General features: G+C 36.9%; 1 protein-coding gene across 14 annotated transcripts in view; it reads right to left on the bottom strand.

Moving 5' to 3' along the window:
- The window catches only part of Kmt2c (lysine methyltransferase 2C), a 275,600-nt gene that overhangs the window by 185,294 nt on the left and 63,059 nt on the right, over positions 1 to 27,247 (bottom strand). For 12 of the 14 annotated variants that reach the window (XM_046429840.2, XM_046429842.2, XM_046429847.2 and 9 more), the window contains one exon: positions 15,910 to 15,998. In XM_046429840.2, the coding sequence (XP_046285796.1) occupies positions 15,910 to 15,998 (89 nt within the window). Of the gene's footprint in view, positions 1 to 15,909; positions 15,999 to 24,780; positions 24,844 to 27,247 lie in introns of all 14 variants that reach the window. The other 2 variants (XM_058574364.1, XM_058574361.1) reach the window with 1 other exon arrangement.

Below are 27,247 nucleotides of genomic sequence, written 5' to 3' on the forward strand. Positions count from 1 at the left end.
AAATACATAGCACTTCCAGTGTTTTGAGAGAGGTTCTACTGCTTACAACAAGGAAAAACAAGCAGAACAGTGTTTTTGTCTATCCATCTTTCCTTTTCTCTATAACCGAAGGAAATGGGAAGGCTAAACACAAACACTAATGGTAGATTAATAGGTTTTCAGGTTAACACCTTTTGAAAGTAGGTTTCCTCCATTTCAGAGGGGGGAAAAACAATTTAGACTCTAAAGAAATTATTTATCTGATTATTTATGTTTAAGAAATGTGATCAGGACCAGTTCTGAACCACAAAGCCTGGCTTTGAGAGTTCAACCTTCTCTTTCCTTCTTTATTAGCTATCAGTTCTGCTAATGAGCATAATAACTTGGATATACTAAACAAGAGTTGGGATTGATGAGTTTGGTTTTATTTTTGGTCTGAATTTTTCTGTTTTGCCTTTTTTGTTCTTTAATGAATAAAAAGGAATCTTGTGGGGCTGGAGTTGTGGCTCATTGGTAGAATGCTTTCCTCACATGCATGAGGCACTGGGTTCAATCCTCAGCACCACATAAAAATAAATAAAAATACTCTATCTACCTACAAAAATTATTATTTTTTTAAAAAAAAGGAATCTTGTAACTCCTTCCTTGGGAGTAGTACTTCCAAAACAGAAACAATAAAAGATCTTCCTAAATAAATGAACTATATGTAATAACAGAAACTATTTTTTTTAACTATCACTCTGCATTTGGCAGAATACATTAGATCCTGCTGTCAAAGTTAAAGCAGAATAACTAGAGATTATGAGTCTTTCCCTTTTCCCCAGCCCTAGTCTTCAAAAGATTGCCAGAGTCTGGCAGGAAAATGTCTGATGGACTTGCTCTGGCTGAAAATGACATCGGATGAAGATCCTACCAGGGATGTCATCCAGACATGTTCCAGATGAATGTGACCCAGTGATAACCAATGGGGTATTACTCACTCAAAGCTGTTCAATCAATAAAATAGTCCAGGCTGGGGCTGGGGTTATAGCTCATTAGTAGAGTGCTTGCCTCGCATGCAGGAGGCACTGGGTTGTATAGTCTGCACCACATAAAAATAAATAGAGATACTGTGTCCATCTGCAACTAAAAAAAAAAAAAAAAAGTTTTTTTTTTTTAAAATAGTCCGGGCGGGCTGGGTTCCTCAGTCACTTTACAGATTTTTTGTCTTTCATGGAGTTCTATTTATTCAAATTGCCTGCAGCTCAAACTTATGGAAATCGAAAAAGAGACCTTTTAACATTTAAATTTTTTTCAGCATATTTTTCTTTGGTATAAAATCCCCAATGAATCTTTCACTTTATACTTTTAAACTGACCTAAATACAAGCAATGCTACTTGGTCAACGAAATGTTCTGAAGGCAGAAAGCAAGGCTGAGAGGGTGGTGAAGGGGATGACTGTGTCCCCAGTAGATGGCGCACGTGCAAGGATAACTACGCTACTAAAGAATCATATATAGGGAAGTTGAAATTTCTAAGAGAACTTAACATGATCTGTGCACTTTATTAAATGACATCGCCTATGTGCCAGGCATCTTTGGTGATACAAAGTAAGTGATATCTAACTTCTACCCTTACATAATTCCATTACATATCCTCTTTTGACTCTATTTTTCCACTTCCATGACTCTTACTCAATCCTGGTTAGTTCTATGACAGGAGAAACAAAAGTTGTTTGATGTAGTAAAATCAAAGGTTTAAAATCTTAATAGTCCAGAGTAGCCATGTGATCTTTTTATGTTACTTAAACCTCATGTCAACTTCAGTTTGCTCCTCATTTTAAAAAACAGATAATACTACCTAAAATAAAACTAGGTTTAGGCTCAAAAAAGACAATGCAGGAAGAATACTTAGTCCAATACCTTAAGTAAGTGAAGGTTCATGAATGTTATTTTGCAAATATTCCCCTCCTCATCTTTGAGATTTTTTTCAAAAGGCATAAGGATATGAGGGATTGACCCAGGGCCTTACCCACATTAAGCACTCTACCACTGTGCTACATACCCAGCCTAAGATCAAATTTGACATCCTACCACAAATTATTTAAATCGTATTTTGAGAAATAATGAGAATGGAGAGAACATATGTTGCTGGCTCTGTGTTAGAAGTTAGGAGAGAATTGCTTTAGAATGATTATTTACCAAACAAAATTTTGGGTAACTATTACATTGTATTCAAATGCATTCAGTACAAAAATACAGTCAGCAAACCTGTCTTTATGGGTTTCTGTGGAAGACAGAAAATGGTATGGTATCTGACATGATAGAGGACAACACAGGTATGATGGAGATAAGGCCAGAGATGGCAGTGCAGCTCATAAAGGGTTTAAAGAGGTATCAGGAGCTCAGCTGAAACTACAAAGATAAAGAGAGGCTGGCTCAGGGTTCTCTCCCTTTTTTTTTTTTTTAATTATTTTTAACTTATAGTTGGACACAATACTAAGGATTGAACCCAGGGCCTTGCACATGCTAGGCAAACACTCTACCGCTGATCCACAACCTCAGCCCTCAGGGTTCTCTCCTTTACAAAAAAATCTCTTGAGGCTAGGGATAGAGCTCAGTAGATCACTTGCCAAGCACACACACAAGGACCTGGGTTCAATTCACAGCACCTAAAAGCAACCATCTGACCTATTATCCTCATTTGAAAGATACGGAAATCAAAGTCTCAAAGTTATCGAACTGAAAGTCACAAAGCTGAGGGGCAAAGCCAGAATGCACAATCAGATTTGTACATGCATAATACTGGCACAGCCTCAACAAAGTACAGAAGGAGTATGAATAAATCCATGTGAAAAAAACAATACTAACAATTTTACAAGGACATTTTAACTGATCAATCACTTGCTGAATAATCAAGACTATGAAATTAAAACTGAAAATAAAGTTTTCCTCTTCATCTTTTTTAGCAGGACTAAGATTATAAAGTGGCAAGAACCTCACAGACAAGCTCATAGAAATAAAAAATACTGATTTGGAGCAATTATAAAATTACTCTCCTTAAAAGTTATGTAATTCTTGGGCTGGGGCTCAGTGGTAGAGTGCTCGCCTAGCACATTCAAGGCCCTGGGTACAGTCCTCAGCACCACGTAAAAATAAATAAATAAAGGTATTGTGTCCATCTACAACTAAAAAAATGAATATTTAAAAAAAAAAAAGTTATGTAATTCTTGCCGGGCGAGGCAGTGCACACCTGTAATCCCAGTGGCTCAGGAGGCTGAGGCAGGAGGATCACAATTTCAAATCCAGCCTTAGTAATAAAACACAAAATAGGACTGGGGATTGTGGCTCAGTGGTCAAGTGACCAAGTTCAATCATCAGTAATACCCCCCCCCAAAAAAAATTATATAAATAATTTTACTTAATTTTTTAAAAATTCTTGATGGACATAATAGTTTTATTTATTTATCTTTCAAAGGACTATGTATCCTACAACAAACTCGTAAGTATAATAGCATAATAGACTATAAGATGTCAAAATACCCAGTGTTCAAGTACAGTCTTTCCTACCAACACAGTACATTCTTTCAAACTACCTGGCTTTCAGTGAATCTTTATATTTTATTTACTAAGGGATTCTAAGATCTTGCAGGAAGAAATTACATCTGTACTTTTACTTACCTCTATTTTTATACTAACCTACAAAATTTAGAATTCTAAGAAATTATCGAGTGACTACAAGCAACAAGTAGTATCACTGGCAACACCCATTTCTCAGTCATTAGTAGAGCTGTAGATATTTTCTTATTGAATTCAAATGTTATAGATATCCCAAATACCATTTCCCATATAGGTATGCCAAAATTATAGTTGTTATTAAATTCACTGATTTTATAATCCAATGTATAATTTTATAATCCAATGTATAATCCAAATGCATAATCCAATGTATCTTATTTTATTAACTTAAAAACGTTATTTATTGAGAAGTACATGGACTGCCAGAGGGATAAGGGCACAGAGGAGGTGAAGAGTCCCCTCTATTTACCTTTGGAAAGACACTATGCTTGTTTTATAAACCAGAGATTGTCATAAAATCTGATTCAATTGTTTAATTAATTAATCATCCCAAATATAGATCCTATTTATGTAAACACACATAATTATAAAATTCTTAAAAACTAATATTTGGTAATTACATTAATCAACACTAGCATTCATTAACTGCTAGTTACCCAAGAAAAATGCATGCCTTCCTGTATGCTCTGGTACACTACTAAATAAAGGAAAAATTATTTTCCTCTCTCGACTTCCTTCACCTCCACAGCACATTAAAACTGTTCATAGGGCTGGGATTGTGGCTCAGCAGTACACCGCTCGCCTAGCACGGCAGGACCTGGGTTTGATCCTCAGCACCACATAAAAATAAAGGCATTGTGTTGTGTCCATCTACACCTAAAAACTAAATGTTAAAAAAAAAAAAATAACTGTTCATGCTCCCTTTACATGAAAACTGCAGAAGAAAACGAAACTGATAAACTGTTCAATCATGTTCTCTCCTTTTGAACAGAAATGGTCAGAAGAAGTCTGTCTTACGAGAGTTCTGCTGTCAAGAGGTGTCTTATCTAGTATTTCCTCTACATCTACAACATGCGCTGGGTAGAAAGGGCAGACTTTTTATTCATCCTATCTTTATTTACTAAATTCCTAAAAATGTTGACACTGATTAATATGAACATGGTCACTGCTTTAACAGAATAATATATAAACATCTAAAAGTAAAGACACAAAAATGTGAGACTTGTTTTCTTTGAGAGTTAACACTTTATAGGTAACTTCTTCTCCTTAATCACAGCTCCATAAATTCTAATAAATATATATTATCACCATGTTTGCTAACGTGATTTCTTTAAGGCAAGCACAAAAGGCTTAAAATTAAATTCCAAAACTTATGAAAACCCCAAAATACATTAATATTAATTAAAATTGTGATTTTAGGTATCAACTGTACTCTGGATGGTTTATTTAGTTGTTACCAATATTTCCTTTAGTTAACTTACACTTTTTTTAAGTGTTTTTAGTGGATTTTTTTGCCATAAATAAATGAAGCAAAAATAAAAAACATATTTCACCATACATCTTCACCTTAAAATAATGGTTATTTGTATCAATATTGATCTTCTTCTGACACTTTTTTTTTTTGGCCTAAAAATATATGTATCAACCAATATAATTGTCCTGAATTCTCTAAACAAGCCTAGGCATCAACTGACTAGCAATAACTGACACTAACTGATGATAGCAGAGAGCCGAGTTGCCCAGAACACCCACCTGAATTCCTGACTCACAAAAATCATAGGACATGACTATTGTTTTGAGTCATTATATTTTCTGGTGACTTGCTATGAAGCAATAAATAACTGAAAATTTTGTTGTAATCTTGTCTGCAAATGGCATACTATAACTAATCAACTCCAAATTCTTACGAATATGTTTCTGCTCCAGCATCTCCTCGTCTAAGGACCAAACACACAAAAAAGCCACTAACGCAAACACTGATGAAATAAAAACAGCTTGAGAATGTTTTGCTCCAGTCCACAAGTGACCTGACTCTCAACCACAGCTCACTGGGCATGAGTAATGATATGGCCCCACAAAGGGACTAGAAAATGTAATTTCAACACGTGTACAGAAGGCAGAGAGTGAGAACTATTCAACAGGACAGTACCACTATTCATGTACCATGACCATGTATAAAAAAATACACTCTAACAGTTAATAGGGGAAAGTATCAAGATTTTTAAAATGATGCAAAAAGATAAAAGTCCATTGTAAACTTTCATATCTAAACAAGGTAGGAAAATACAAGTTAAATTTATAAGCTACATAACCAAACCTCTCTGTGCACATGCTACCACAACCTGGTGCCAATTAACAACTGCACTTTTAAAATGTGTAATGATTTTGAGTGTCTACATTTTAAAATAATTATATCACTGAAATTTCTATTATTGTAAACAAAGGCATATGTAGGGTTTTATACAAGCTTGTATATTAAGCATAATGCATACAAACATTCATTAAATCACTGCTGAACCAAAACAGAACTGAACTAGTCACATATGACTTGGGCACTCCAATTCCACATGCTTCGTCCAAAGTGTGCTGTCAAAGCAGCAATTCCTACCATATCTGTCTACCCCAGGTAAACACTAAGGGTTGAGCATCACTACCACGTAAGAACTAATAATCACTAAACAAGCAGCAGCCAAAAATAAACACAAACTGGGCCTGAAGACAATCCAGATCTTAAGACGTAAGTCAAGGTATATGGTGCCACAGTTTGCCTCCTGAATGTTCTCCGCAGGCCTAGATGTTGAAGGCTTGGTGTCCAGTCCATGGCCCAACTGGAAGGTGACCAAACCTTTAGTGGAAAGATGGTAAATTTCAGGGGCATGCCACTGAGGGAATATTGGGATGCTGGTCCCTTATTCTTTCTTGCTCTTTTTTTGCTTCTATACACCCTGAGGTGAATGGAACTCCTTTGTCATGCTGTTATGGTTTAAATATGAAGTGTCTCCCAAACGCACATACAAGGACAACGAAAGAAAGCTGAGATGAAGTAATTGGGTTGCGAGCACCTTGACTTAATCAGTGCATTAATTCCCTTGAATGGATTAACTGGGTGGTGGCTGCAGGCAGGTAAGGTATGCTAGGAGGAGGTGAATCACTGGAGGCATGCCTTTGGGATTTTTATTTTTGTCCCTGGTGAGTCAGGTGTGTGTGTGTGTGTGTGTGTGTGTGTGTGTCTATCTCTCTCTCTCTGCTTCCTGGTAGCCATGTCCTGAGCTGATTTCCTCCACATTCTTCCACCATGATGCTCTGCTTCACCTCCAAAACAGAGCAATGGAGCCCGCCTTCTGTGCACTTCTGAAACCCTGAGCCCGTATAAATTTCTCTTCTTCTAAAATTGCTCATGAGGTTTTGTGGGGGGGTTTTCATTTGTTTTGTTGTTTGTTTGTTTGGTCACAATGGCTGAACTAAAACACACCCATTCCCAACACAGACTCAAGGGCAATGGGACTGAGCAATGGCAAACTGAAATTAAGCAGTAAAATAAACCTCTCCTCCTTATAAGTCAATTATCTCAGGTATTTTGTCACAGTGATAAAGTTGACTAATACATATAACTAGATGCCATTAGTAGAAAAGCCTACAAAGTTAACAAATGGTAGTCTTGATAAATAAGTTAGCTTTTACTTATTAAATTATTATTTAAATAAGTAAACAGTTTTACTGTGTTAATACTAATATCATTTGTGAGACATTCTTGTACTCTGTGTGTGTGTTGTGTGGGGGATGGAGCCCCAGGCCTTGTGCATGCTAGGCAAGCACACTACTACCACTGAGCCACATCCCTTGCCCAAGACTTATTCTAATGTATAGATATTAACTTGGTTTTTGTTGACCATTACTTATAATCTGGTCAATTGATTACAACTAACTCACCCAAATTCTTTTTTTTATGTAAATATAGTTAGTAAATATAGTACATAGGCAGCAGATTTTAATCAGCTGTGATTATATATTACACACTCCAAAACAAAGACTAAAAAAGGTTAAACTGATATATTCTAAGGAGAGAAACCAGAATCATAGAAAGTGCTCAATTAAAATCACAAAGGTGGCCAACAGTGGAAGACAAAATTAGGAACAAACAACAGGGTGACAAATGTAAAACAATAATAGATATGGGAGCTATTAATTTTACTCGATCAAGAATTACTTTGAATCCAGGCATAGTGGCACACAATTGTAATCCCAGCTACTTGGAAAGCTAAGGCAGGAGAATCAAAAGTTCAAGGACAACCTGGGCAACTTATGAAAATCCTGTCTTAAAATAAACAGGACACCATGGGCTGGGGCTGTAGCTCAATGGTGGAGCACTTGCCTCGTTCATGTGAGGCACTGGGTTCTACCCTCAGCACGACATAAAAATAAATAAATAAAATAATGGCATTGTTTCCATCTACAACTAAAAACAAATAAGGCCCTCTACCACATAGAGCTCAACAGTAGAGCACTTGCTTAGCATGCAGGAGGCCCTGGGTTCACTCCCCAGTAATAAAGGAAGGAAGAGAAAATGCCGTGAATGTCAACAGTCTAAATATACCAATTAAAAGACAGATTGGGCTAGGGTTGTAGCTCAGTGGTAGAACACTTGCCTAGTACATGTGAGGCACCGAGTTTGATACCCAGCACCACATTAAAAAAAAAAAAAAATCAATCAATAAAATAAAGGTATTGTGTTTATCTAAAATTAAAAAATACTTAAAAATGAAAGAGACTTGTCAGAGTAGATCCAAAAACAAGACCCACCTATGTACTACATACTGTCCACAAGAAACCCATTTTAAATATAAAGACACATGTAGATTAACAGTAAATAAAGATATTTCTCTGCTACATTATACAGCCGAGAATGCAACCAATTTAACAGTTTCTTACAAAACTATTCTGGCCTAGGATATAGTTCTAGCTCTCTGGTAGAGCACTTGCCTAGCATGCTGAAGGTCCAGGTTTGAATGAGGGGGTGCTTACAACATACTCTTAACAATCTAGCAATCATGTTGCTTGGTATTTACTCAAATAGGCTGGAAACATGTCCATACAAACATCTGGACACAGTCATAATAGCAGCTTTATTCACAATTGCCAATAATCAAGGGGCCCTCCAGTAGGTGAATGGGTGAAAAATAGACTTGGTATAGCCAAACTCTGGAACAATATTCAGTGTTCAAAAAAACAATCTATCAAGATATGAATACATGGAATAAACATAAATTCTTACCACTAACTGAAAAAAAGCTGATCTGAAAAGGTTACAACTATTCAACGTTCTGGAAAAGGAAAACCCTCTGGTGCCAGAGGGTGTGGGGAGGTAAGGATGACTAGGTAAAGCACAGACGACTTTCATGGTAGTGAAACTACTCTCTATGATACATAATGGTACATGTCAATATATGTTTGCCCAAACCCACAGTATGTACAACACAAAGGATGGGCTTTTTTTAAACTATGGACTTTAGATGACAGTTACACCATTCTGGAATAGGATGTTGACAATGGAAAAGATCATGCTGTGTGGGGTTAGAAGGTATATAGGAAAAATCTATCACATCTCCCACAACTGTACTGTGAATTTAAAAACACTCTAAAAAATAAAGTCTCAGCAGAAATCTCACAGACCAGGAGAGAATAGAATGAAACATTCAATGTCCTGCAAGAAAAAATTGTCAGCTAAAAGTCCTAAACCCAAAGCCACGTTTCAGAAATGAAAGAAAAATAAAGACTTTGCATGACAAGCAAAAACTGAAGGAATTAATTACCACCAGACCAGCCCCACAGAAATGCTCAGGTAAGGAAGTCCTACATGAGACATGGACGATAACTGCTATCACAAAAATGCACAATTGTACAAAACTCAACAGTACAATTACACAAGAGAACTAGAAGCAGCTTCCCCTGTTAATCCGTAAAACCACAAAGGTGTGCAGGAGGAACGAAAGAAGAAAGTACATACAAAACCACCAAAGAAAAAAAATTAACAGAATGATGAGTGTGCTTTCATATCAATAATAAACTTGAATTCAAAAGATTGTTTTCCCGCTGGGGATATAGCTCAGTTGGTAGAGTGCTTGCCTCACATGCACAAGGGCCTGGGATCAATACCCAGCATGAAAAAAAAGATGATTTTTCCCAATTTCATAAAAGATAAAGACTAGCCAAATGGATTAAAAAAGCAATACCCAATAGTGTACTGACTACAAGAAACTCACCCTCCCAACTTACAGATGCACACAGACTTTGCAAATGGAAACCAAGAGTAAGCAGAAGTGACTATACTTGTATCAAATAAAACAGACCAATCCAAAAACTGGTTAAAAAAAAAAAGGACAAAGAAGGTCACTATGATAATGAAAAGGGATCAATTCAACAAGAATAAATAATAATTTATAATGTATATGTACCTAATGCTGAAGTACCCAGTTATGTAAAGCAAACATTGTTAAATCTAAAAGGACAGATAGACTCTACAACAATAATAGTTGGAGACTTCAATGCTCCACTTTCATCAATGGATAAATCATCCAGACCTCCCAAAAATAATCATCAACAAAAAAACATCAGAGGTAAATCATATTACAACCCAAATGCACCCAACAGACATGTACAGAAAGTGCCATTCAACAGCTGCAGAAAATACATTCTTCTCATCAGCACATTGAACATCCTCCAGGACAGACCATATGTGAGGCTTCAAAACAAATCTCAGAAAACCAAAAATTTATTAAAGTTATAGCATATATCCTCTTTAACCACAGTGTAATAAAACTTGAAATCAACAGCAAGAGGAACTTCAAAATTGTATGAATACATGGAAATTAAACAACATACTCTTGAATGATCAATGAATAAATTAAGAGGAAGATTTTAAAATTTCTTGAAACAAATAGGAAATGAAAACACAACATCCCAAAATGTATGGAAACAGCAAAAGGAATACTAAGCTATAAAGGACGGAAGGACGGACAGAAGGACAGAAAGACGGAAGGAAGGAAGGAAGGAAGGAAGGAAGGAAGGAAGGAAGGAAGGAAGGAAGGAAGGAAAAAAACCTAGATGCAACAATCCAAAATTACGAGAAGGAAGGTTATTTGTATAACAAAGATGAGAGCAATAGTAATGGACACTTGTGGGTTCCTCAATCCTATCCATCAACCATGATAAAATGCTCATTTTAATTAATACTCTTACATTATGAAATTATTACATTACAAATTATTGAGTGAGTGTGTCAAGGCATGGATTTTACATTGGTAAAAGAACCCTTCAATAAGCTTTTGAATCCTGAGACACACATGGAGAGGTTAGAACCTTGCACCAGACTTGAATTTATGTTTAAATTAACTAGACATTTATAGAACTTTTCTTTTTGCCTGGGTTCACTTGTAGTCTGTTGGTTTAATGGCTGTTCTTCCCACCCTCCTTCCCTATTCTCTACGTGTCCACTAAAAGAACTAAATGAAGGCCTTTCCACTGACAGACACAGAGCTAATACACTAACAGGCCCTGGCTTAACTTCAGTATAAAAGACGAGGATAAAAAAAAAAAAGTACCCTCCTGCTCCTTTCTCTATACTTCAGTCTTGACCTCACATGGAGACAAAACAAGAAAACAATTCATTTGTGGGGCCCGCTATTCTACCCTTAAGAAAAAAATCAATGTCAAAAATTTACTTTTGTGACAATGTTCCAAAACAGTAAGTAGCTTAGAAAATGCAAAAGATGATATGGCTCCAGTTAGTAAAGTGAAGGCCTACTGTGTGCCTGGAAGTACTGACCTCACAGCACTCATACACTGTGCAAGGCACAGAATAAATAAACGTGGAACACGATATCGTATTTCTTAAATACCAGGAACAGAAGTATAGCAGAAGAGATCAGAGAGCAGCAAGTACTGGGGGTTTTGTCCTCATCACTTTAATGGTGGATGCTGGAGACTGAACCCAGGGATGCTCTACCACTAAGTTGCTAAGACTGGCTTCAAACTTGAGATCCTCCTGCTTCAGCCACCAAAGTCACTGGAATTACAGGTATGTACCACCATGCCCAGCTTAGTGCTGCTTTTTAGACAAGTTGGTAAGGAAAGACCTCTCTGGAAACACAACACCTGAGCAAAAAACTGACTGAAGTAAAGAAATAAGCTGGGGGGTCGGGGTATTCCAAGAAAACAAAATATACAAATGCCTTGGAAAGAAGCATGCCAAACTCCAGGAAGGAAAAGGAGGTCACAAGGCTAGAGCCCAGGGAGCAAAGGAAACATAAGATGGTGTGGGAAAGGTAGCCCAGGTCAGGGCAGAAGAGTTTGAAGTTCATGGTGCAGACTTTAGATTGTGTTCTAATTACTCCTGGAGGCTTTGGATGGTAGGCAGATGAAGTAAAAGGCTCTTATGGAAAACAGACAAGAATGGAGTGAGAGGAAAAGTAGTAAGGCCAATGAAGACACTATGTGGAGTCCAACTGCAGCAGTCCAGAGGAGCAAGGGTGGTGGTGACCAGCTGTGCAATGACAGGCAGAGGAGAAGAAGGAAGTATCTGAGCTCAAGAAACACCAAGAAGGTGAAGACCAAAAAAGTCCCAGGAAGATAAATCAAGGAAGACTCCAGCCAGAGTCTTGGTGAGACCCTGTCACTAATTAATTAATTAAAAAATAAAAATAGGGCTGAGGATACAGCTCAGTTGGTAGAGTGCTTGCCTCGCATGCATAAGGCCCTGGGTTCAAACCCCAGCACCACAAAAGAATAAAAATAGCCAGTCAGGGTGGCACATACCTGTAATTCCTGTGGTTCCAGGAGGCTGAGGTAGGAGGATTGTAAGTTCAAAGCCACCCCCAGCATAACTTAGCGAGACCATGACTCAAAATTGTTAAAAAGGGCTGAGGATGTGGCTAAGTGCTCCTGGGTTCAGTCCTTCATACCCACATTCCCAAAAAGAGACTCCAGAGCTGGGGTTGTAGTTTAGTAGTAAAGCACTTGCTTAGCATTTGTGAGGCATTGGGTTTGATCCTCAGCACCACATAAAAATAAAGAAATAAAGGTATGTGTCCATCTACAACTAAAAAAATATATATTAAAAAAAAAAAAAAACACTCCATGTTTCAGCCTGAACCATATATGGTAGCATGGCTCACACAGAAACACGGGAAGAGGTTTCAGAGTTAACAATAAGCAGCTAAGCAACTCAGTGAGACCCTATCTCTAAATAAAACACAAAACAGGGTTGGGGATGTGACTTAATGGTTGAGTGCCCCTGAGTTCCATCCTCAATACATCACCCAAAAAGAAGCTCTATAAAGGTCACACATTCAGTTTAGATCCTCTTCAAACATCTAAGAAGAGGTGCTAACAAACAAGCTGAAGATAACAGTTCATGTTAAAGGCAAGAAAAAAAAAACTGGTAGTGGTCTCCAATAATATGTCAACTTTTATGTTTTTATTATCAGTTAAAAATAATTTTTTAAAAGTCACTACTGTGATTTTTAGAGTCATCATCACATAGGTAATATTTAAAGCCACGAAACTGAGAAAGACCACTTGATGCACAAAATGAGAAGAACAGAATGAAGAGAAATCACTGAGTTTAAAAAAACAGAGACAGATCTGCAGTCCTGTAAACCAAGTATAAGTTTCACTCCCAAGAGTGGTCAGCTATGTGAGAAGACAATGAATGGTTAAGAAGGATGAAGACTAAAAGCTGGTTTGGGCAATATGAGATTACCGGTGACTTGACAAGAACATTTTCGCAGAAAAAAAGGAAGAAAGCCTCATCTGAGTGAGTTCATGAGAAAACAGTCAAAAATAAGTAGCAGCTGGGCATGGTGGTGCACGTCTATAATCCCACTGGCTCAAGAAGCTGGGGCAGGAGGATTACAAATTCAAAGCCAGCCTCAGCAAAAGCAAGGTGCTAAGCAACTCACAGTGAAACCCTGTCTCTAAATAAAGTACAAAATAGGGCTAGGGATGTGGCTCAGTGGTCAAGTGTCGCTGAATTCAATCCCCGGTCTCCCTTCCGCCCCCCCCCCCCAAAAAAATAGTAACCAGCAGGGTGCAATGATACACACCTGTAATTACAGCAACTCAGGAGGCTGAGGCAGAAGGGTCACAAGTTCAAGGTCAGCCTAGGCAACTAAGTGAAACCCTGCCTCAAAACAAAAACTAAAAAGGGCTGGGGATATAGCTCGGTAGTAAAGTATCCCTGGGTTCAATCCCCAATATCACCAAAAAAACGGTAGCCACCATATGACAACTTTTTCAAGGGTTTCATAAAGACATCTGCCAAGGACTTCTGCTATAAAGATGAGTAAAGAATCTCATGTACAGTAGCTAAGAGGAGATGAGTGATCCATAGAGATTGTTTGTGATTGAGAGAGATGATTCTGCAACACATTCTGCAGCTAAGAAATGATTTTTTGAGTTGTAAAAACCCCTGACATAGGAAAGCAAAGAAAACTGCAGACCCAAAATCCACAAAAGGTGAAAGGAGATAGAATTCAGGACACAAGTAAAGGACTTAGCCTCAAACCACCACAGAGACTTTTCATTCCATTTTACCAGATGGACAAAAAAAAAAAAAAAAAATGCAAGTAGGAAAGCAGATTTGATGGGTGAGTGTAAAAAAAAAAAAATTTTTTTTTTTTTCCACTAAAATAAGCAAGATCATCAGCTAAAGATTGAAAACTGGGAGGAAGTATTAGAAATCTGAAAAGAGATGGTGGTGAAGTAATAATTTTCAATAAATGGGAGAGGAAATTTTTAAGTATACAGAATGAAAGGAAGGCACCAGTCATCACCAATTTGATTTGAGGTCACAAATTTAAAATGAAATCAGTCGGCAAGATTATGCCTTTCTCTACAGCTATGTTCAGCTACTAGAATGCACAATCTGGGCTGCTAGAAGAGAATGACCACAATGATGAGTCACAGAATCCGGCCAGAAAGGAGAGCAACAAGCCCACTGGTAAGACCAATGAGGCATTAGGAGAAAAGCGACCTGGAAAAAAAAGCAGCCAGGGAGTAGGACAGCAGAGCTGATTTTGGAAATGAAATAGCAATTGTCTCAGTGGCTGGTACAATAAGAAAGCTAATATATGACCATAAGAATGAGCAGCTGAAGGGGAATGAAGAACAGGATTTCTGAGGAAATCAGGAAGCTGAAAGGATGGGGTATTGAATAGATTATCAAAAATGACAACCAGAGAAGCACAGAAGAGTAAAACAGAAAGGCAGGTGCTAACCTTCTGCTATTGAGTGAGAGAGCCCAGCAAGAATGTGGATAAGTGCAACACACTCTGGTAGCACTGTTTAATTTGCCAGTAATCATAATGAAAATATTATTTAAAGCTTCGAAAGGACTCTTCATTACTAACAGTGAACTACAGAAAAAATTATATGAAAAAAGAACTAATGCTATTTACATAAATTCAAGTTTGCAGTAGTGTGATAATGAGCAAAAAGGGTAAATTTAAAACTCGGAACTTTCAAGCTTTATTTTGTCATTCTACCTACCTAGGCCCTAGTCAGAAGAGGGATAGAAATTGCATATACTATTTGAAAGATTTCAAAAAAAAAAAACCTATATAATAACACATTTGACAACCATAACGCATTTTCTAGAAAATTATATTTTAAAATATAATGCAATTTTAAACTCTTCTATAAAAACAAAAGACATTCAATAAGCATCAGGATGATATTCAACTTCAGAGATGAAGCCTAATACTACATCCAAATTCTATCCAACAACTATAGAAAACAAGGCCAACGACGGACTACCTACCACAGATATCCTCTACATACAATATGAAGCCTAGTCCCTTTGACCACGTATCACCAATCTCCTGTAAATTCTGGAAACCACTCCGGGCAACCTACTCTACCCACATTTTGCAGGTGCACAATACATGTCAGCTAACTTAGGACACCTAAAGCCATTTGTTCAACTTGGTATTTCATACTATCATTCGCTAGTGAAACACTTTCTCTCTACATACATTTTAACAAAACAAGCTCTAAACAAATATTTAATGGTTCACAAGCAAGAAATATCCTGTGAGCTAGCATAATAATAGCCTGAGTTACTGCTTCTTGCAGTTTTAATTTTACTTTGATAAAACAGTTATCCATAAATATAAAATAATTCCTACTAAATCAGGTCTCAAGGAAAAGGTGTGAGGGAGTAGACTGGGTTTTCCACATGGTGACTAGCTAGCAAACTAACTGGGACAAATGGAACTGAAGTGCAGTGCATCAACCACGGCTAACACAACACGTTTCCACACATATGCCAGGTACACACGTGCATACTATCATGTACATTCTTACTAAACTGTGATACCTGTTTCCACGATATTTTCTGCTTCTGTTGTCTCCAGCCCGTCCATGCTATCTTCATCATCCACCGTAGTTTTTCCTCTACTTCGAGGCCTAGAAAGAAATAAAGACATATAGTAAAAAATAATGAATTTTAAGGATTATATGTTATACTCCATATAAATCATAATTTAAAGGTCTATAAAATAATTTGGACATTTCTCCAGCATTTTACCATGTTAAACAGTAAATACCAGACTTTGCGGTCACTTTGTCCCCTAAACTCAGCCCTTCCTAATGGCTGGATGTGAGGACACACCCCGGTAAGTGTGCTATGTCATTAAAACTGGCCGAGGTATCCCTATTCTGGCCTTTCCTCTTTCCAGATAACCTTCGGGAGACTCCCTTTGTCTATAGCAGTAGCTTCAACAACTTAACAGGTTCTGGACAGAGTAGATACATCAGGCTGTAGCTACACATTTAATCAAGTGAATGAGGAACACCCAGACATTTGTATTTGTTTGAAGCTGACATAAAAGACCATGATGCACAATGACTAAAGAAAATAAAATTCCAAAAATTGAGTATGATCTAATTGCATTACCTTTTTAAGTGTTATGAAATTTAACTTAAAAACACTTTAGGGAAATAAAATAAAGGTAACAACAGTGGTAAGGTAGATTCTGTAACCCAATGTAATATTAAAAAAAAATTTAAAGAACTAATATCTTTAAGTTATTTTGGAGTATCTAAGGGATAGAAATGAGAAAAAAAAAGAGAAATTTAAAGAATAAGATATTACAAATAAGAAGCTTAGAAAACTGACAAAACAACATTCAGATAATTTCACAGCTTTTACATTATTTTACTACTTAAAGAGAAAAAAAAAGTGGGCTGGGTTTTAGCTCAATTTAGAGCACTTGCCTATTACATGTGAGGCACTGGGTTCGATCTTCAGCATCACATATAAACAAATAAATAAAAGTGTGTCCATCTACAACTGGAAAAAAATTTTAAACGAGAAAAAATACAAATGAGCTCAGAATTTGAAAACAATGGAAAATGATAAGAATAAATGATAAATGATATTAAAAATAAATCAAATAGTTATGTTTAAGTAGGAAATCCACTTAAATCTTATTTTTAAAAGGAAGGTAACCGATCTAATCATAAAGGAGATACGTTAAAAGTTAAAGTGTTGGAAGTCCAAATAACTTTAGTTGAAATATTGCAAGTTGCCAAAAAGTCATCTCCAAAAGGTGTGTGTGGTGGTGGTGGGGGGGGGGGGGGGGGGCAAAAAAGAATTATCTGAATCAAATTCCTAACAGATACTGTCCAAAACTAAAGATTAAATTTTTTTTTCAGGAAATAATGCCAAGAGTTAATAAATGGAAGGGGATCAAATTAAAAAGCTTCTATGCAGCAAAGGAAAAAATTAAGAATGTGAAGAGAGCCAGATGCAATGGCACACACCAGTAATCCCAGCAACTCCAGAGGTTGAGATAGGAGGACTGCAAATTTAAAGCCAGCCTCAGCAACTTAACCAGGCCCTAAGTGACTTAGCAAGATTGTGTCTCAAAATAAAACATAAAAAAAGGGCTGGGGATGTAGCTCAATGGTAAAGTGTCCCAGTACAGAGAGGGGAGGGGGGGTAATATGAATATAAACAAAGAATCTACTGAATGGGAGAATATCTTTGCTAGATAGTCTTCTGACAGAAGATCAATATCCACAGCATATGAGGAACTTAAAAAACTGAACACACACACACACACACACACACACACACACTACTAACCCAAGCTGCTCAGGTGGCACATGCCTATAATTCCAGCAATTCAGGAGTCTGAAGCAGGAATATTCCAGTTAGAGACCAACCTCAGCAACTTAGTGATGCCCTATGCGCTCAGTAAGACTCAGTCTCAAAATAAAACATAAAAGCTGGGCACAGTGGTGCACAACTGTAATCCCAGCAACTCAGGAGGCTGAGGCATAAGGACCTCATGTTCAAAGCCAGCCTATGCCACTTAGCAAGACCATAAGCAATTTAGCAAGACCCTGTCTCTAAATAAAATATTTATTTAGTGTTAAGCGCCCCTAGGTTCAATCACTGGTACTATTAATTGATTTACATTTTAAAAAGGGCTGGGTATGTGGCTCAGTAGTCAAGTGCCCCTAGGTTCAATCCCTGGTGGTGGTGGTGGCGGCGGTGGAAATATGTGCAATAAATAAATGGACAAACAAACCAAACAGATAATTCTCAAAAGAAGCAGCCAACAAATATATGAAAGACTATTCAACATCCTTAGCAACTAGGGAAATGCAAATCAAGATAATATAAGATTTCATCTCACTTCAGTCTGAATGGCAGCCCTCAAAAATACAAGCAATAATAAATGCTGGAGAGGATGTGGAGAAAAAGGATCACTGTTACACTGTTGATGGACTGTACATTAGTACCACCACTATGGAAAATCGGTATGGAGATTCCACAAAATACTCGGCATAGAACCATATATGACCTAGCTATGCCACTCCTTGGTATTTATCTTAAAGAATTAAAGTCATATTACTACAGTGATACATGCACATCCATGTTTACAGCAGCACAACTCACAACAGAAAAACTATGGAACCAGCCTGGCTATCTATCAGTTGATGAGTAGATAAGGAAAATGTGGTATGTATGTGCAATGGAGTTTCATTCAGCCATAAAGAAACATGAAATTATGTTATTTGAAACAGTAAAAATACTATCATTTCAAACTTGCTGTGAGGTGGAGGGAAAGGAAGCAGAACCAAATTAAGAAACTACAAAACTTGGAAGATAGGAAAGCATGATCAGGGCCAATGCATTCTAAGAATGATTTTATTATTTGTGGTAACAAAGAGAAAATAATTATTATTAAGTAGTTCTGTTTAGATTTAAACAAAAAGTTTAATAAAACAAAGAAGAAAAAAGAACAAGGGAAATTTTTAAATCAATTCCTATTGCAAGCAGAAAAGAAGGAAAAAATATACAGTTAATAGAAAATAACTTGAAAGGATAAATATAAATATGAATTTTCATAGTAAACATCAATGGCTTTATTTAATGATAAAAAGGTGAATTCACCCAGATAACATAAAGAACTTCACATTATTATATAAAGCAAATATTTACACAAAAATGAAGAGATGATAACTGAAAATTAAAGGGAATTTAACATTCCATACTCACAAACTAATAGATAAAACCAGCTTGAGCCTTTTAAACAAATATCTAGACAACACATATGACAAGCATCATGAACTCCTGTACCACTCCTGTGTCAACTGCCCAAAGGGCAACAGAAGTAGATAAAAGGCAAGTCACTGTCCCCACAATTGTCCTCCAGTGACGACACATGGTCACAAAGAAAGTACATACAACATCAAGAAAATGAAGCACCGGGCTGTGATTGTGGCTCAGTGGCAGAGCACTTGCCTTGCACATATGAGAGGCAATGGGTTCGATCCTCACCACAACATAAAAAATAAACAAACAGAATAAAGGTATTGTGTCCATCTACAACTAAAAAAAAAAAAGAAAGAAAGAAAAGCACCAAAAGCTGGCGACTGGGCACCAGGTTGATAAAATTCTGTGTAGGCAGATGTGGGGTAGAAGGTAACTCTCCAGTCACTAGGACATTTGCGGGGAAAGCACTGCCATAGAGGGAACAGCACCGGTACAACTTGTGAGGTTCTTCTAAGGAAAGAGGGCTGAGATGGCATGGGCATGGAAGCTGACAGGTGGAAGAAGGTGTGAGAGGAGCAAGGATGTCTTGGCTGAGGAACCCACAGACCAATACGAAGACTTGGGACCGAGAGGCTGGAAACCCCTGAGACAATCCAAGTGGGACAGAAAGCAAGCAAGTGCAGGGACTCCATGGAGGGAAACTGCACCTTTGGTTGGTCCTTCACCAACCAAATTACAGGTGATTACAGGTGACCTTTCTAAAGAACTGAAAGGTGCATGGCTGAGCAGGCTCTTCACACAGCCCTGATCTGTTTTGAGCTTATCACTCCATTATCACACCACATGACTATTTTTTGACACAACTGGCTTATTTTAGACTAGTTTTATCTAGTTTATAACCTTGATCAACACACCAGTTGTCTGCACTGCACTATTTAGTCCTCAGGAAGAATTCTTATTTTAATTTTTGTTTTTGTTTTTTCTCTTGTGTTGCCGGCTCCCGGTTTTGTCATCATACTCAACAATCTATCAGAATTCTTTTCTTTCTGGCCAGTGGACCAATTTATCAACATGTCCTTTTCAGATCTCTAGTACTTCATTCATGTGTTCCTGACTGCTGCCCCTGGCTTCTGATTATGTGACTATTCTGAGTGATCAGACACTAACTTCTGGATTCAAAAGACAATGGTCATGCTTGTCAAACCCATACTAACTGCCAATTTCCAGGATTAAATAGAAAAATACATATTTTTATTTCTATATTGATTCAAATGTTTCCAGATTTCGATTTTAATGAAAGTCTCGAGTCTAATTATGACATGAAAATTATTTATTTTAACCCTTTGGATTCTTCCTATTTTTCCTTTCTATCTCTTAACCATTTCATTTTAGTCTTCTTTGCTTCACTTTATTACAAGGAAATCTGAAGTAACAGAATAGCACCAACTTCAGTTGAGAAATTTTTCTACCAAAATGCAATGTATCACAGTAATCTTAGAAGCTGACACTCTACAACTGAGTTCCTAAAATAACATAAAAGACATCTACTTAAAGTAACACAGGAGTTCAAAGAGGGGTCAAAAAAAAATCACCCTTCACACCGGGTGTGGTGGCGCATGCTTGTAATCCAAGCAGCTCAGGAGGCTGAGGCAGGAGGATCACCAGTTCAAAGCCAGCCTCAGCAAAAGTGAGGCATTAAGCAACTCAGTGAAACCCTGTCTCTAAATAAAATACAAAATAGGGATGGGGATGTGGCTCAGTGGTTAACTCCCTGGGTTCAATCCTCAGTATCAAAAAACAAAAAATCACCCTCCAGTCACAAAACCAGACAAAACATGAGAAATGACTGTTATTAGACACTGGCCAATGAGAGGTATAAAACTGAATTCTTGAACAAGAGGAAACACACAAGGGAAGCCCTACCTTTGCATGCACCTTCTGCACGGACTGAACTTACAAACAAACTAGAGCACGTGAAGAACCCAGAGAGAAACTGTATTGAAATGAGAATACAGAAATCACCAGTCAGAGATGCTTAGGGAGGCCAGAATTTGTGGGACACAGTACTCAAGAGGACAAGCAGAAACCTGCATTAGGGCACCCATGTGTTTTTTAATCTGAACAGCAATCTGTATTATGTGTGGTATGAAATCTTCTAAAGCTAAATAAGAAAAACTATCAGCGGAAAAATAATTTCAACAGAATTATAATACGAAAAGTCCCATCTCACAGAGTCATGTCCCTCTACATTCAGTGGAGTACAGCAAGACTCCTTAGGAGCAGGGATAAAGGAGACTCAGAACAAAATGCTAGTCTAGACCATCCCTAAAAGAGCAGACAGCTGTCAAAAGATCAAAATAGTTCACAACTAACTAAACAGCCAGGTAGAAAAATGCATCAGTCGTAAAAAGACAACAAAAATAAATCACAATGTGGGGCATCCACTTAAAACATACAAGACATAGGAAAGGAAGCCAAGATGTAAGCCATGATCAGGAGAATGAGGGAACAGAAACAGGAATCAATAGGAGATGACAAAAAAGGGGAAGCATGCATATTAAAGCAGCAATTACACATTTCATATGCTCAAGAATATAAAGGAAAACATGAACATGAGAGAAATGGAAGCTATTAAAAATAAAAATGGAGCTCATGAAAGTAAAATCAAAAAATAATGTCAATCTCCAGCAATTAGAGAAATGCACATTAAAACTACACTGAGATTTAAACTCACTCCACTCAGAATGGCAATAATCAAGAATAGAAACAATAAATGTTGGCGAGCATGTGGGGAAAAGAGTACACTCATATATTGCTGGTGGGACTGCAAATTGGTGTAACCACTCTAGAAAGCAATATGGAGATTTCTCAAAAACCTAGAAATGAAATCATCATTTGATCCAGTTATATCACTCCTCAGTGTATATCCAAAGAAGTTAAACTCAGCATACTATAGTGACATGGCCACATCAATGTTTATACCAGCTGAATTCACAATGGCTAAGCTGTGGAACCAACCTAGGTGCCCTTCAACAGATGAATAGACAAAGAAAATGTGGTTTATATACACAATAGAATATTACTCAGCCATAAAGAAGAATGACTTTATGACATGTGCCAGTAAATGGATGAATGTGGACACTATCATGCTAAGTAAAATAAGCCAATTCTAAAAAAATAACTAAATAAATAAAAATTTTTAAAAAACAGAGGTCAAATTTCTCTCTGATATGCGGATGCAAACACACAAGGTGGGGGGAGTTCAGTAGAACAAATGGGAATGGAGGGAAGGGTATGGGATAGAAAAAGAAAAGACAGTCAAGTGAACCTGACATAACTTTCCTGTGTACATACATATGTGAATACACCACAGCGAATCTCAACATGCACATCCACAAGACTGGGATCCTAATCAGAAAAAGATATATTCCATGTTTGTATAAATGTATCAAAATAGAATCTACTGTCACGTATAAGTGTAAAAAAAAAAAGTTTTTAAAAATAATGTTAAATTAAGCTTTTACATTGAAAGATTAACATCTAATTTAAAAAAAAAAAAAAATCACTTGCCTTAAAGACACTTTAAAAAAAAAACAAAAAACTATCCAAACTGAAGACAGAGTGAAAAATGACAAACACAGCTACAAGGCCCTGTGGGAAAACAGAAACACATCTAACAGGCATGAGGCTGGAGTAAGGAAGGGAGAAAATAAAGCATTTAGTGAAATAATCACTATAAATTTTGCAAATTGTGTTCTCTCAATAGATAATGACAAAGTGGTTTATAGTAAAATTGTTGGAAAAGAGTAAGAGCAGAAAAATCTTAAAAGTTACAGAGACATTATCCACAGAGTGACAAAAATAAGACAACAGGCTTTTCCTCTGAAATCGTAAGCCAGACTATGGAAAACATACTTAGAAGTGCTCAAGGGAAAAAGTAAAGGAGCCAAGTGCAGTGGCGCATGCCTGTATCAAAGCCAACCTCAGCAACTTAGCAAGGCCCTCAGCAAGAGTGAGACCCCATCTCAAAATTTCAAATTAAAAAAATTTTAAATTTTTAAAAATTTAAAAGGCAGGAATTAATTAAAGGGAATCCCTATGAAAAGTCAAGAAAATGTGTAGTAAACTGTATCTATTGGGCTGAGATTGTGGCTCAGCGGTAGAGCACATATGAGGCCCTGGGTTTAAACCTCAGCACCACATAAAAATAAATAAAATAAAGATATTCTGCCCAACTACAACTAAAAAAATAAATATTAAAAAAAAAAACTGTATCTATCAAGCCTGTGATCCCAGCCTCTCAGGAGGTTAAGGCAGGAGGATCGCAAGTTCAATGCCAGCTTGGCAACTCAACAAAATCTTGTCTCAAATTTTTTTTAAAGAGCTGGAAATGCACTTCAGTAGGGGAGAACGTGCTTAGCAAGCTGGAGGCCCTGGATTCAATCCCCAGTACCATACACTCAAAAAGGCATCCATCAATGGCTGAGGCTGGGCTGTGTGGTGGAGCCCTTGCCTAACCTGCATAAGGACTTGGAGTCTACTTCCAGCACCTAAAAAAATAAATACATAAAAGTAACCTTCCCCAAAAAAGTATCCTTCAACAACAATGAACTAAAAACTTCAAACAAATGCTGAATGAATTCTTCACCAACAAACCTTCATTGCAAGTGCCAAGATATGCTAAGAAAATTCTTCAAACAGGAAAGTAGTACCCAATAAAAACCTGAATGTATGCAACAGAATAATGTGATGGTAACACAGATGTAAATTTTAAAGACTTTCCCATTTTCACATTTCCTTAAAAGTTAACTATTTAAAGCAAAAAAATTATTTTGGGGGTTGTAATATATATAAAATTAACATGCTTAGCCAGGCATGGTGGCACACACCTATAATACCAGTGGCTTGGAAAGCTGAGGCAGGAAACACAATATTTCAAAACTTGTGATGAAATGAGTAGAGGGACATATACAGTTTAAACAGTCATATCAGAAACCAAGGAAGAACCCAACTCAAATTAAGTTGCCAATTAAGAAATCCAAAAATGGAGCAAGGTGTGGTGGCACTGTAATCCCAGTGACTCAGTAGGCTGAGGAAGGAGGACTGCAAGTTCAAGGCCAGCAACTTAGGAAGACCCTGTCTCCAAATAAGAAGCAAAAAAGTGGCAGTGTTTACCAAGCATATTTGAGTCCTGGGTTCAATCCCCAGTATCATCCAGAAAAGGGCAGGGTGGGTCCAGCAAATGGGCAAAGCAAACCCATAATACCTAAGAAGGGGAGAAATAAAGGCAGAAAGCAACATAATGGGGTGCTGGAGTTGTAGCTTGGTGGTATAGTACTTGCCTAGCACATATGAAGCACTGGGTTTGATCCTCAGTACCAAAATAAAATAATAAAAAAATAAATAAAACACAAGTATTGGGTCCATTTACAACTAAAAGCAATTTTAAAACATAATAGGAATTTTTTAAAAACCAGTTAAACCAAAAGATGGTTCTTTGAAAAAAAATAATAAAATTGATGGATCCCAAGCTAAAAATGATTGAGAGAAAAAATACATCATAACAATATCAAAAGTGAAAGGGGACATCACTACAGGAGCAATATACACTAACCCATTAAGTTCCATAAATTCAATTCCATAAATGTAACAAATATTCACATATTATTTCAAAGTTACCATAAGTGGTATATTTGTTGCTTATGTAGGTATTCCACATCTGGGACAATGGAACAAGATGGGCTAAAAGGACAATGAGAAAACATTATAAGTAATTTTATACCAATAAATCAACAACTTAAATGAAACAGCAAAATTCCTTGGATGGCACCAATTTACCAAAACTGATAAAAGACTGGAAATAGACACTGGGATATTCAAATTTTCTATTAGAAAAATTTAATTGGTAGTTATAAACCTTCCCACAAAGAAAATTCCAAGCCCAGATGACTTTACTGATGAATTCTATTGAGCATTAAATAATAATAGCCCTAAACTACCCTTGGGGGGGGGGGGGGGGAAAGGGGAAAGAAACACTTCCCAACTCATTCCATAAGGTCAGCTTTGCACGAAAGCAAAACCAGACAGACATTAATACCAATATCCAACACAAGATACAGATGGAATTAAAAGGAATAAAACACTGGTACCTATGTTTTGTATAAATAATTCTCACACCAAAACAATACAAAAATAATGAAAGAAAATCATAGCCTGCTATTCATTTTTAGATGCACATAAAATTCTGAAAGAAAAATTAACAGGGGGGCTGGGGATGTGGCTCAAGCAGTAGCGCACTCGCCTGGCATGCGTGCGGCCCGGGTTCGATCCTCAGCACCACATACAAACAAAGATGTTGTGTCCACCGAGAACTAAAAAAATAAATATTAAAATTCTCTCTCTCACACACACACTCTTTCTTTAAAAAAAAAAAAAAAATTAACAGGGGCTCCAGTTTGCCGCAGTCTGGCTGGGCACAAATCACGAGCCACTCAAGCAGGAACAAACTTTATTTCCGAACACGCAGGCAGCCTTCTCCCGGGACACACCACACACCAACTGGAAAATCCCTCCTCCGGCACTTCCCCAACCAACTCCCCAGGAATCCCTGCAAGAACTAGCGCCAGGACGCCAAAGTAGGGGTCTAATATACAATTGAATACACAGCTTAACATAACCATCATCATCTCAACCACTACTTCTGGCAAAATGCCATGCATCATTCCAACTGGGCTATGGCTCTCAGCACCAGTTCTAGTTAAGATGAAGTCAACTCTTATATCCCACTGAAAGCAACTATAAAACCCAGGAAGACTGTTCAAAAGGTACTAATTTACAGTTACATAGGAGAAATAAATTTTAGTGTTCTATTTTATAGCAGAGTTACTACAGAAATTGATAATAATCTGTGTATTCAAGAAAAAACTAGAAAAAGGGATCTGGGTGTTATCAACACAGAGAAACGATACATGTTTGAAGAGACAGGCTTATTCAGATTTAAATGTTACATAATATATATGCATACTGAAACATCACATGGTACTCCATAGAGACGATTTTTATGTGTCAATTTTTTAAAACTTAAAAAAAAAAAAAAAGAAAACCTGGAAATGACTATTTTGAGTTTCCTGGAAAAAAATTATAATTTTATACACACACATATACATACATAAACAATAAGCTGAGCTGGAATAGACATACAATTGAAAGTATTACCAAAATAGCAATGGATACACTCATTCATACCTTATCATACACTTATTCATACCTTATCCCCTGGCCTGAATTCAACGCAATCCCAAAAAGCCCAGGAGTGAGTACCAACATGCAGAAAGAGTATATGTGTGCATCCTGGGCTCACCCACCACCTGCCCATGGATGAACCTGATCCTAGTAAGTATAATTAGTTAAACAAAGACCTTCACAACTGAGCTAACAGAATTCTGGCCAGGTGCCAAAATTCTTAGTACACACTTACCCTACCTATAGTAACAGCACTGCATAGGCTTTGAAAATTAAGCTGAACTGACCATAGCCCACAGAAGGCTGGTTGGAAATCGTAGCCTGTACCTACTCAGGCCACGAGGCAGCTAAGCCAAAAATATCAATGCTCTCCATAAAATGTCTATAAAACCTGAAGTTTCATCATATTCTAAATGTTCAATACACAAAGAACTACAAACACATCAAATCACATAAAAAATACATTCAATTAAGACCAATGACAAAATGACTAATGAACATTGTCTAATGAACACTTTAAAATAGCTATTTTATAAAAGTGTGAATGAGCAATTACAAACACTCTTAACAAAACATATCAAACAGACTATGTACCAAGTAAAAATTTTAGAAATAAAAATTAAAAACAAAAATTTAAAACTCACTGAAAGCAAATAACAAAAAGATGGACTTAAATACAAACATATCAATAATTATATTAAACATAAATGGTCTGAACACACCAATGAAAATATAAAAATTATCAGAATCTTTTTTTAAAACACCTATTTGTATGTTGTCTACATGAAAATCAATTCAAAAAAATGACCTCTTTAAAGAAAAATTAGATACAATGCAAACACTAATCAAAATTAAGCTGGAATAGCTATGTCAATACCATACAACGTAGATTTCAAAAAAAAAA

This window comes from Marmota monax, unplaced genomic scaffold, assembly GCF_021218885.2.
Source record: "Marmota monax isolate L192 unplaced genomic scaffold, Marmota_monax_Labrador192_F-V1.1 WCK01_AAM20220418_F8-fsc00193, whole genome shotgun sequence".
Taxonomy (NCBI): Eukaryota; Metazoa; Chordata; class Mammalia; order Rodentia; family Sciuridae; genus Marmota; species Marmota monax.